At 42.6% G+C, this 12,026-nt stretch overlaps 1 protein-coding gene across 6 annotated transcripts in view; it reads right to left on the reverse strand.

Annotated features, from left to right (window-relative positions):
* TPD52 (tumor protein D52) overlaps positions 1–12,026 on the reverse strand; it is a 289,903-nt gene that overhangs the window by 191,423 nt on the left and 86,454 nt on the right. For 3 of the 6 annotated variants that reach the window (XM_003311777.6, XM_003311779.6, XM_003311778.6), the window contains exon 1: positions 7,655–8,170. The exons of the other annotated variants lie outside the window; for them this stretch is intronic. In XM_003311777.6, coding sequence (XP_003311825.1) covers positions 7,655–7,793 — 139 coding nt within the window. In that variant the 5' untranslated portion in view covers positions 7,794–8,170. Of the gene's footprint in view, positions 1–7,654; positions 8,171–12,026 lie in introns of those variants that run through there. 6 annotated transcript variants of the gene reach the window in all.

Raw genomic sequence — 12,026 nt, forward strand, 5'->3', positions numbered from 1 at the left:
GTATACATGTACACATATATGTGTGTATATACACACATATATACATCTATACACACACATATACATATATATACACACACACATATACATATATACACACACACATATATATACACATACACACACACACACATATATATATAAACTTGGCCAGGCGTGGTGGCTTATGCCTGTAATCCCTGCACTTTGGGAGGCCGAGGCAGGTGGATCACTTGAAGCCAGGAGTTCGAGACCAGCCTGGCCAACCTGGTGAAACCTCAACTCTACTAAAAAATACAAAAATTGGCCAGGTGTGGCGGCGCACACCTGTAATCCCATCTACTTGGGAGGCTGAGGCACAAGAATCACTTGAATCTGGGAGGTGGAGGCTGCAGTGAGCCGAGATCACCCACTGCACTCCAGCCTGGGCAACAGAGTGAGAGCGAGAAAGAAAGAAATACAGAAAGAAAGAAGGAAAGAAATAAAGGTATTAACTCAAAAAAAAAATTTGTTTAAATGTACCTCCCATACTTTTTGGCCCATTTAATTTTTTATTATGGTAGAATATACAACAAAAATGTATCATCTTTAACCATTTCTAAGTGTGTCATTCAGTCACATCAATTATATTCACAATGTTGTATAACCATCTCTGCTATCTCTAAAACACACTATTTTTCGTGTGTCTTTGCACATATTATTTTCTCTGCCTGAAACCCCATCCCTATTTCCAGGTCCCACTCGCTTAAATAAGTCAAAAGTGTCTCCTACTCTTGGGGGATCTCCCCTGGATCCCGTGACCCTGGCTGAGAAACAGTTCTTGGCTCTGGGAATAAGAACCTATGGTCCAGTCTATTGTATAAATACAGACTGCAGCTGGGCAATACTTGGCCTTCATGCTCCAATCCTGTGTCTTTAGCCTTAGCAGGGTCTCTGATGCACAGTGTCTGGCACACAGCAGACGCGTGTCAACACTGTGGATAAATGGATTATAGGAAGTTATACAGTCAAGTTAGAAGGAAAGATAAGAACCCAGTCTCCCTTCATTCTCTCTCCTTTTATCTCGAGCTTTTTATTTTATATATTGCATTCTCACTTCACTGTTTTTACCTAGAAAGGTTTTTCTATTTAAAGCAGATGTGAAATGTCACTTTCCTAAAGAAATATGACTTCCATCTCATACATAATCTGTCCAAAGATTGTCACTTTTGGGGGCAGGTCACCTACCTTCATATTACAGGAAAAGAGTGTGCAGTCAAAAGTACCATGGTTACATAGGTGGGACAAAAATGATATCACAGAAAGAATATGTCAGCTGCCCCCAAAAAAATTCAACTAGGAGGGAAAAAGATGCCAAAATGGAGTCTAAGATATCTGCTATTTAGCCTGAATGTTAACACTGCCTACCCAAGAAAGAATCTGTTAACACATATTTGAGCCCTGGAAGCGTCTCTGGAAAATAAAGCTGCACACGCCTTTCCTACACAAGTCTTCAAAGCAGGACCAGTAACTTTAAGACCGGAGTCGCGGTAAGAAACTTCAGTATCTATGACTGTTTTATTTAAGCACAAACAAGAGGAAATATGCATCCCCCTTTTTAAACCTAGAGGCATAAAAAGAGATTTAAACATATAATTCAAAGTATCTTTAGTGGTAACATCCAAAAAGATCACAGGATGTTTTTTCCCCATGTTAAGTCTGTGCCTGGGGCTCCCATTCTCTGTGCCTTGTTGTTTCTGGATGTAATAAAATCCCAGAAGTGGGAGGAATATTTGCAAGTCCCCACACCACAATGGTTGTCTTCGGGAGACCCAAAAGATTAAGCATCCAATTAAGGCAGCGCTTCTCAGGCACGGCGCCATGGGCATCATGCGGTGGATGATTGTGGCGGGGACTGCCCTGGGCATCTTCCTGTGTAGCATCTCAGGCCCACTCACCAGATGTCAGTAGCAGCCCCACACCCACACCCAGTTGTAACAACCAAAAGAGTATCTACAAACATGGTCAAATGCCCACAGTGGGGCAAAACTGTGGTTGAGAACCACTGACTTAAGGCGAGGGAGCATCTAAGAGGACACGACAGCCAGTACCTGCTGTCTGCCACTGAGTGCCTTCAGAAGAGAGGGATGCAGCAGCTCAGGCCGTGACAACTTTAGATTCTTAAGGCTGGAATTTTCCCATGTGTGCCCATGGCAAGAACAGTAAAACCTTAGGGGGAAAACGAGTTGGGTAATTCTAGTCAAGGTAGCAGGGAAGAAAAAAACTGAGAAAACTTGATCCACTCCATTTAAGGGAAGACCCAAGCTCCTCACAAGCGTAAGGGGACAATGTCTGGGTTATTTTTTATTTTTTTTTATTTTTTGAGATGGAGTCTTGGTCTGTCACCAGGCTGGAGTGCAGTGGTGCGATCTTGGCTCACTACAATCTCCGCCTCCCAAATTCAAGCAATTCTCCTGCCTCAGCCTCCCGAGTAGCTGGGACTACAGGCGCCCACCACCATACCTGGCTAATTTTTTGTATTTTAGTAGAGACAGGCTTCACCATGTTGGCCAGGATGGTCTCGATCTCCTGACCTCGTGATCCGACCGCCTCGGCCTCCCAAAGTGCTGGGATTACAGGCGTGAGCCACCACGCCTGGCCAATGTCTGGGTTATTAAAGAGTAAAGGAAACAGAGCAGGAGGGGAGGGGCTGCACTAAGACAAAAAGGGAAAGGAGCGCTTGGGAGCCACATCGGGTGCAAAGTGCTCCTGGGACTCAGCTCTGAAAGCAGGAACCTGAACAGTGGTCAATGTCCCCACCCAAGACAGAAGGTCACCTCCCAAAGCTTCACTTCACAGAAAGAGTGGACAAAGAAGAAACGATCCTCAAGGTAAAACACAGTATTTTCAAATGCTTTACTTGGTCCTTCCAGGTATTTCTAAATGGACCCTTAAATCTCTTTCATTTTTTTTTTTTTAAAGAAAAAATCTTCAGTCAATTACTTCAGAGCCATCTCCTCTCCCCACTGCTCTGCTCCCCTGCCCCAGAATTGAGTATAAAACTAGTAACTGGGACATTCCAGAAAAGAGTGACAAAGGTCAGCCATGCAGAAATCTCAGAATCCCCAGAGAGGAAGTCTCTTCCATCCTTAAATTTCCTCTCTAGGAATAAGGAAATTCTACATCTCTTCAATTTGACTCCAGTTTTTATTTTGTAAACCACAGCCATGTTTGCTATTTAAGACTGATGCAATCATGAAAAACTTTTAAGAAGTGGTAACCACTTCTCTAAAAAGAAGTGAGAATGACACAGTGAAAATCAAAAAGGGTAAAACAGAATGAAAAGAACTATGAGCTAAGGAATTTCAGTTTGATTTTTCAGTCTTTCTAGAGTTTCAAATATGATCGTGTTAAACTAAAATGTCAGATTTTTCCATTGCTCATATTTCCTTAAGTCAATAGAAATAACCAAAGGTGCCATAAGCCAAGTCTGCATCTTCCTGTACATTAGAAAATTCTCCCCAGCAATCCCATTACTGGGTATACACCCAAAGGAATATAAACCATTCTATCACAAAGACACATGCATGTGTAAGTTCATTGTAGCACTATTCACAATAGCAAAGGATGGAATCAACCTAAATGCCCATCAATGATAGACTGAATAAAGAAAATGTGGTACATATATGCCATGGAACACTATGCAGCCATAAAAAAGAACAAGATCCTATCCTTTGCAAGAACATGGATGAGCTGGAGGCCATTATCCTTAGCAAACTAACACAGGAACAGAAAACCAAACAGGGCACCTTGTCACTTATAAGTGGGGGCAAAATGATGAGAACACATGGACACAAAGAGGGGAACAAATGACACTGGGGCCTACCAGAGGGTGGAGGGTGGGAGGAGGAAGAGGCGCAAAAAAAGGGGAAAAAAATCACTACTGTGTATCAGGTTTAGTATCTGGATGATGAAAGAATCTGTACATCAAACCCCTATGACACATGTTTACCCATATAAGAAGCCTGTACATGCACCCCTGAACCTCAAATAAAAGGGTTTTTTGTTTGTTTGTTTGGAGATGGAGTCTCATTCTGTCGCTCAGGCTGGAGTGCAGTGGTGTGATCTCAGCTCACTGCAATCCCCTCCTGGGCTCAAGTAATCCTCCTACCTCAGCCTCCCAAGTAGCTGGGACCACAGACGTGTGCCACCATGCCCGATTAATTCTTTTACTTTTGGTAGAGATGGGGTTTCACCATGATGGCTGGTCACAAACTCATGAGCTCAAGTGATCTGCCCGCCTCGGACTCCCAAAGTGCTGGGATTACAGGCATGAGCCACTGCGCCCAGCCAAAAGTTTTTTTTAAAAAAGAAAATTCTGGCCCGGCCCAGTGGCTCATGCCTGTAATCCCAGCACTTTGGGAGGCCAAGGCAGGCGGATCACGAGGTCAGGAGTTCAAGACCTGCCTCGCCAATATGGTGAAACCCCGTCTCTACTAAAAATACAAAAATTAGCAGGGTGTGGTGACACGCACCTAAAGTCCCAGGTATTTGGGAGGCTGAGGCAGAAGAATCGCTTAAACCCGGGAAGCAGAGGTTGCAGTGAGCCGAGGTTGCACCACTGCACTCCAGCCTGGGCGACAGAGCAAGACTGCGTCTCAAAAAAAAAAAAAAATTCTTAAGAGGAAGATAGATGCTATGTAAATAACATTTGGGATATTATCCTTATGGGTGTTCACAGAATGGAAGAGATAATGCAATAAAAGACCCCAGCTGTGAGACCCTGGTCCTCATAATGTTCAGCCCAAAGATGGAATAGAATGTTGAGATCCAAGTGGCGTATAAAGTATCAACAAATTATTTCCACAGTAAAACACTTGACCAAAGGAGAACTTAAGCCTTGAACAGTTAATCTGTTCTATAATATCCATTACCAGAGAGGCTGAGATGTTGCGGTCTAAAAAAAACAAAAAAACAAACCACTAGCTTAAGAATTAAGAGATGAGTGCTAGTCCTATCTTAGCCTAACTAAACTTTATGAGTTGAGAACATCACATATGTCTCTCAGCCTCAATCTTCACATCCGTAAAATGAACTGGAGTGTGAACGACTCCTTACCAGTGTCATTCATTCATTCATGCATTCCACAAAGTTTTTGAGCCATATAATGTCAAGCACTATTCTTGGTGCTTGGGGAAACAGAGGTGAACTAAAAAGACAAACAAAGCTTATGTTCCAGATTCTGAAACTATTATAAATTGGTGTTTTCACACTATGGGTTGTAAAATCCAGTTAGCAGAACCAGATGAGCACTTTAAAAGAAGAAATGGCATCAAATAGTATAAAATGTCAGAGTACATCACACATAGTAAGGAGAAGTTCTGGTTCATAAAATTTTGCTTCAGTTATTGATAGATTCTTATATTTGTGAGGATTGCGGGTAAGGAGGTATAAGGCATTTCTGAATATGGGTTGGTTGTGTCAAAGGAGTTTAAAACTCCCTAAAAAAAGGCTTCATTTTGTTTCAGCCACTGTCCTCATCCTAACCTTCGCTTTAATTACTTCTTAGGAACATCCTGCCCATAGATAAAATCTCATTACTTTCCCATTTGCCCCATGATGGCATTTTGGATAAATATCAGAGATATTTTTCATTCTTTTCAAATCAGTATTCCCAACCTCTCTGGGTAGGATCCCTTTTTATATCAGTCCTTCTTGTCTGTATTACTTGTCTGGCAATTAAGAAAATACATAGTGGCCAAAAGCCACAAGAACTTTTAATGGATTCATAATGTATTGGTCCTAAGAGCTTCGACATAGAAATACAAAGAGTGCAAACACACGGAGGACACATTATTCATTCCATCGACCAACCATGTTTGATGTTCAGACAGGTGTGCAGACTTCTTATGCCCTGAGGGGTCATGGGCACAGAGATGAGTAATCACTCTTCCAGGCCCCCACTTTTATTTGGCCATTTTAGAATCACTGTGTTCTTACAGATGACTGCTGAGGGTGGTTTCTGCTTGTTTTAATGCTTGTTCACCCTCTTTTCTTTCAATTAATGCAAACTACTAAACCTAGCTACATGAGTTTGTTTTTCATTACTGTTATTCATTTGCTTTTTAATAATTTTTTAAATCTCACAACCCCAGGTTCCTTCGAACAGCTAACAGGAATTGTGAAGATAATCTTTCAGAATCTGCCTAGAGGCACACCCAACCCTACAACTGTCCTGGTTTTGACAGAAAACATCCCAAGGCAGCCATGACCGTAACTTGGAAAATGAAAGGAGGTGAAACCAAGAGACAAGAAGGGTAGAAGGGAACTAAAAGAAGCAAGCTGTGTCAATCTTCCTGGGAATGTGGATGCTTGCACACCGATCAAGGTCCACCTGAAGTCACAAAACCACAGCCCCAGCTTCTCAAAGGTTCCCTCCCTCCCCCGCAAGTCACTTGAGCTTCAGTCCAATATCAAGCTCTAACTTCCCCATTCTGTGTGGCCCCTATTAAATTATACATAAAATTTATAAGTTAGAAGGGGGCTGGGCAAAGGGGGAGCCCAGGCCCCTTTATTACAGAGGTCCGAGGGGGGCCACTTGGGCAAGGCAAGGTCAGCACTGGAGAAAGTTTCCTGGCAATCAGAATCCCCCAGCAGACATCAAGCTGCTGCCTACTGCCCCCAACTTCTACAGACCAGCTCTACCCCTTCTCTGTTATATTCAACACTTTCCTGTTCCTGGAAATCCCAGCCACTTTTGGGGAAAGATGGCTACCAGGTGCAACCAAGAGAGGAATGCTGCTTCACACATCCCTACTGTCGGCAAATACACAAACCTAAAATACTTAAAACTAAGTTTCATGCTGTCATCTTTACCATGTTTTTTTCTAGGTTACCCATTTTTTCAGCTTAAAATGAACAAAATGTGACCTGTTCTTCATTAATAAGGAAAAAATTAACTTCTGGAAAAACCTGATTGCTTATTTGGCAAATTACAGAGAAGGTCATTTAACCAGTTCCCAGCATTGGCTATGAGATGAGGGACCCAGCCGGGAGGACGGCTAAGCTGCTTCTGGCTTTCTGCTGCCTTGTGCCAATAAAGGAAGGGCCTCCCTGATGGTGCTCCTGGCCTTCAAAGCAATCTCATACTGGTAAGTATGAAGGAATAACTGCTTCTAAAGGTACAGCAATTTCTAGTTTTTCTTTAAAAAAAAAAAATCTCTTGCCTAGCAATTTCTGTAAGTTGCTCTCAATATTCCATAACAAAACCCAGGACAGTCATTAGCAAGACCTTGAACTGAGTCAGTGCTTAACCATCATTTTACTAAAGAGAAAAATCAGGAAAGTTGTCGTAAATTACCTAAGCAACTAGAAACCAAGGACTTCAGATTCCTCCTTTTTTGTTATTTACCAGCTCAACAAACTCAAAGTGAGCTTGGAATATCTATCAATGGAGAAGTCTAGTGATCGTATAAATAGTACTAACTTTAAAATCTAACTTCTAAGTATACACATATTCTAAATATTTAATGAGCCATCTATCTCTGTACTTTGAATCTAGAATAGCTTATTAGCTAGTTACAACCCAACACCACCCTGGTACATCTTTACACTAACAATTTTAAAGCCAGGCAAACCCCAAGTTATGTCTAGGTTTTATTCCAAGCAAACTTAACTTTACAAAATTAGTAGTTACCAAATTTCTGAAGAGTAGGTGATCCGGGTGGAGATGAATTTCCACTAGGAGACAAGTAGAGATAGCTTTTGTTCACTCCTGCATCAAAATCAAACGGGGACTGGTAGTCCTCATATAAGTCCATCTCTCTACAATCCATTCCAGACAAACGCAGAATGCATGGCTGTCTAATCGCCTGATATCAGCCTTCAGTTGAGTGCCGCTTTGGCCATATTCCCTTTGTAGGGTACAACTTCACTGAAGAAATCAACCCCAGGAGTTAGAGGCCCTGGCTTCTGGGCCCAGGTGCCAGCATTTCCTTCTGGGAGCCTTCACGCCCCTCCTGATATGCAGACCTATTTAATAAATGATTTATCCTGAGCAACCTTAGGAGGGGCTCTATTCACCACCTGGTGTTAATTTCGATCAACAATGAAAAACCTGGGCAGGGAGCGAGCTTTCCTCAGTCAACAAAGAAGGGCAGGGTTCTGCAATATGGCCCAGATGTACAAACAGTTCAGGCAAACATCAGACACTGGCTGACTTACAACAAGAAACTACAATTTATTTAAAATAAATAAATAAATAAATCAGCTGACCATGACTACACCAGGGCAGACTTAATCTTCTAGGACAAGGAGGGATTACCAGTCAGTAATCTCCCACAAATGCCATCTGGGTGATACTTTTTTTCCACCCTGGATTACAGTAAAATTCTGAAAGCCAAGCTTCCTGGTTTAGCAATCAGCTTTCTAAGCACAACTTGGTATAAAAATAAAGCTGTATTTCCATGATTACTTTATCTAATGTGGAGTCTGGCTGAGTGTCAGAAAAACTTCAGACTGACTTTTCTTTTCTCTCTCTCTTTTTTTTTTTTTTTAGAAAGCTGGTGCTTCAGTTACATGCACTCAAAGGAGAAGAATCTACTTTGAATGGAAAGCTCCCAGGTATTCCCACACCTTCTTTGTTTGTCTAAGGCCATGGCTCTGCAGAGCTGCAATAAACCTGCGTACCCACCCTGCAGAAGGACTGGGCCACAGCTAGCTTGTAAAACAAAACTAAGTCACCAAATTTATTTCCTTTAACACAGTCTCTTAGCAGAACCTTTCTATGCTGACTGTGGCCTTGGCTCAAGCAACAGCAATTGCAGCTCCTGCTGGTTCTACTAAGGAGGTAAAAATAAAGGTGACTCGCCTTCAGGTGGGCAATGATCTGTTACTGCATAACAAAAAAAAGGCAGTGTTCTAATCTAATCTAAAAGGCGGTTTTCAAATCTAAAAAAAGAGCTCAGATATACTTTCCTTGGATTGGAAGCAAGTATGAAACCTAATATATTTTAAGCATTAAAAACATCAGTATGTGTCTAGCATATAAAATACATATGCACCAAGATGGTCTGTATTCATCTTGTGATTTTTTTTTTACATACAGAATATATGCTGGATGATTTTATTTGTTATTTTTGTTAGTCTCATGTTGTACTCTATTTACAGTAGGTCTTTTTTTGTTTTGTTTTCGATACAGAGCTTCGCTCTTGTGACCAGGCTGGAGTACAATGGCACAATCTCAGCTCACTGCAACCTCCACCTTCTGGGTTCAAGTGATTCTCTGCCTCAGCCTCCCAAGTAGCTGGGATTACAGGCACCCACCACCCACTATGCCCGGCTAATTTTTGTATTTTTAGTAGAGATGGGGTTTCGCCATGTTGGCCAGGCTGGTCTCAAACTCCTGACCTCAGGTGATCCGCCTGCCTCGGCCTCCCAAAGTTCTCGGATTACAGGTGTGAGCCACCGTGCCCAGACTATGGTAAGTCTTTTTTTTTTTTTTTTAAGTTTATTTTTAACAACAAAAAAATCTGTATTTTTCTCCTAAAAAGTACCAAAATTTGGGCAACTATAAATGTTTCATTCTATACTTAGAAATAAAATAAATGGTTTCTTTTTTATCATTATCTGAAAGAATGGATTGTCTGGCTTCTTGAAATCCATGGCCTCTTACTAGGACAGGAAAGGCATTGGAGTTATGTCCCTAGACTAGAAAGAGTATGGTTCATGAGGTCCCTGGCCCTCTCCGTAACTCTGCATTTGGTCACTAAATATTGGTAGAAAAAGTATTTCTCCATTACTTTACTTGTTCCACCACCTAAAGCCAAAGGCATTAGAAGGTAATTAATAGTGATACGGTTAGAATGCAAGCCACAGTCACCTCCATCCTTCTCACCATCTCTCAAGCCCATGTCCTTGACCTTTGGTATTTACATCCATGCGACACGCTCTACCTGAAATGTCACCTTTTTCCAGTCTGTCAAAGTTATTCATCCTTCAACACTGAGGCAGAAATGCCACCTCTTCTTAGAAGCCCCCTAGTCTCTGGCCCCCTCTTCTCCCAGCAGCAGCACACAGCATGTGAAGAGCCCCCTGCCAGGTGCCTGTGCCTGTCTAGGGCCTCTCCAGGGCGCTCTACCGGATACCTGCCCTGAAGGTTTGGCTCCTAATCAATGTGGAATTAAAAAAGCAAATGATGGCTCATGTAGATGTTATATGCCTTATTAATAAATGTGAGCATTTCAAATGTAAGTAATTGCCTAAAATTTTTATTTTACCTGCTTAGATACAATCTTAGGACTTTTATACAACATCCTGGCTCTTTGAACCAGTTTTTGTTCTCATTATCTCCAGTCAGATCCCAGTCAAGACATTCTAGCCTACAAAAAAAGTGAAATCTAGAAGTGGGAAAAGCATGGGATGGGTTAATGGAATGGCAAAAATTCAGTTAACTCAACAGCCAAATACAAAGTAGAAGGGAACTGAAAGACATACAAAATGGAAATGTAGCTTGGGGGCAGACCATTAAAGACTTTAACATATTTTATACTTAATATACTGTGCAAAAAAAACCTGAGGATTTATGAGTCATACAGAGAGTATAAGTTTTATAAAGATGACTCTAGAAATGGTATAAGGATGCACTGCAGGCATAAAGAGGCTAAAAGAGAGTGGACTCAGAAAGAGGCTACGGGTACAATCCCAGCAAGGAGGAGAAAGCCTTGTGATATGGTTTGGCTCTGTGTCCCCACCCAAATCTCACCTTAAATTGTAATAACACCCACATGTCAAGGGCGGGACCAGGTGGAGTAAACTGAATCACGGGGGCAGTTCCCCCATGCTCTTCTCCTGATAGTGAATGAGATAGTTCTCTGACGGTTTTATTAAGAGATCTTTATAAGGAGAACAGATGGTTTTATAAGGAGCTTCTCCCTTCGCTGGGCACTCATTCTCTCTCCCGCCACCCTGTGAAGTGGTGCCTTCTGCCATGATTGTAAGTTTCCTGAAGCCTCCCCAGCCATCTAGAACTGTGAGTCAATTAAACCTTTTCCCTTTATAAATTACCCAGTCTCAGGTATTTCCCCATAGCAGTGTGAGAATGGACTAGTACACCTTGGTATCGCGGAAACTCTTTTTATTTCCTGCTGTGGACTAGTCGGCCTGGGGAAGAACCAGGTAAGATTTGGTCCTGTCCTGTGGATAATTCCACTTGGCTCTTCCAAAAGTACTTCAAAGTCAGCATGCACAAGACTGAATTCACTGGCTTTCCTCACAATGTTCTTACCTCTAGATTAGGCATCCTGAGTCTCCTAGACCTGACTTTGAAGGAATCACATCCAAGCACTCTCACTCCATATGGAGAAAGCACCAAGAGCTATCTACCAACCGGTACCACAGGCCTTCTAACCTTTCCTTCATTTCCATTGTCCTCATCCACACCCTACTTGAGACCCAGGTGGAGGGTGAGGCCCACTCTATTGTTACTATGTTTTTCCTTCTGGGAGGGACCAGGCCCCACAGCAGTATGGTAGACATCTGCTATCTTGTCAATTTTGCCCCTCTTCCCCTAGAGGAATTTCACCTCACCTGCTCCCTGGGGTTCTCAGTGGGGAGAGAGGTCCATAGTTCCCACCCCCTGGCCCCAGGCATGGGCCTGTGCTTCAGATCTGGTCCACACAGACACCCCATCCCCTTGTTCACAGGGACTGGCCTAAGGATAGACATCTGACCCAGACAGTGTCAATCAATCAGTGGCCTTCCGTGATGTTTACTCTGTGAGTAATGGAAGAAAGTGACTCTCTCTGTAACCTGAGCTGTTGGGTGGGGCTGGCAGCTTCTTCCCTCATCAGGCCAATGGGCAGGAGACTCAGTGCTGAGACTGGGAAGGGACAGAAGGAGAAACAGAAACAGACAGGTAAGGGATGGGGCAGCAGCATCTAAGCCCCTGCCTCCAGCTACCCTGGGCTTCCCAGTTATTAAACAAACACAATTTTGTTCTGCTCCACTTGTGGCTGGAGTTGAATTTCATCATTTCAGTAGAAAGAGTCCTAACATACCTACTTTCTGAC

Source organism: Pan troglodytes, chromosome 7 (assembly GCF_028858775.2).
Source record: "Pan troglodytes isolate AG18354 chromosome 7, NHGRI_mPanTro3-v2.0_pri, whole genome shotgun sequence".
Classification (NCBI taxonomy): domain Eukaryota; kingdom Metazoa; phylum Chordata; class Mammalia; order Primates; family Hominidae; genus Pan; species Pan troglodytes.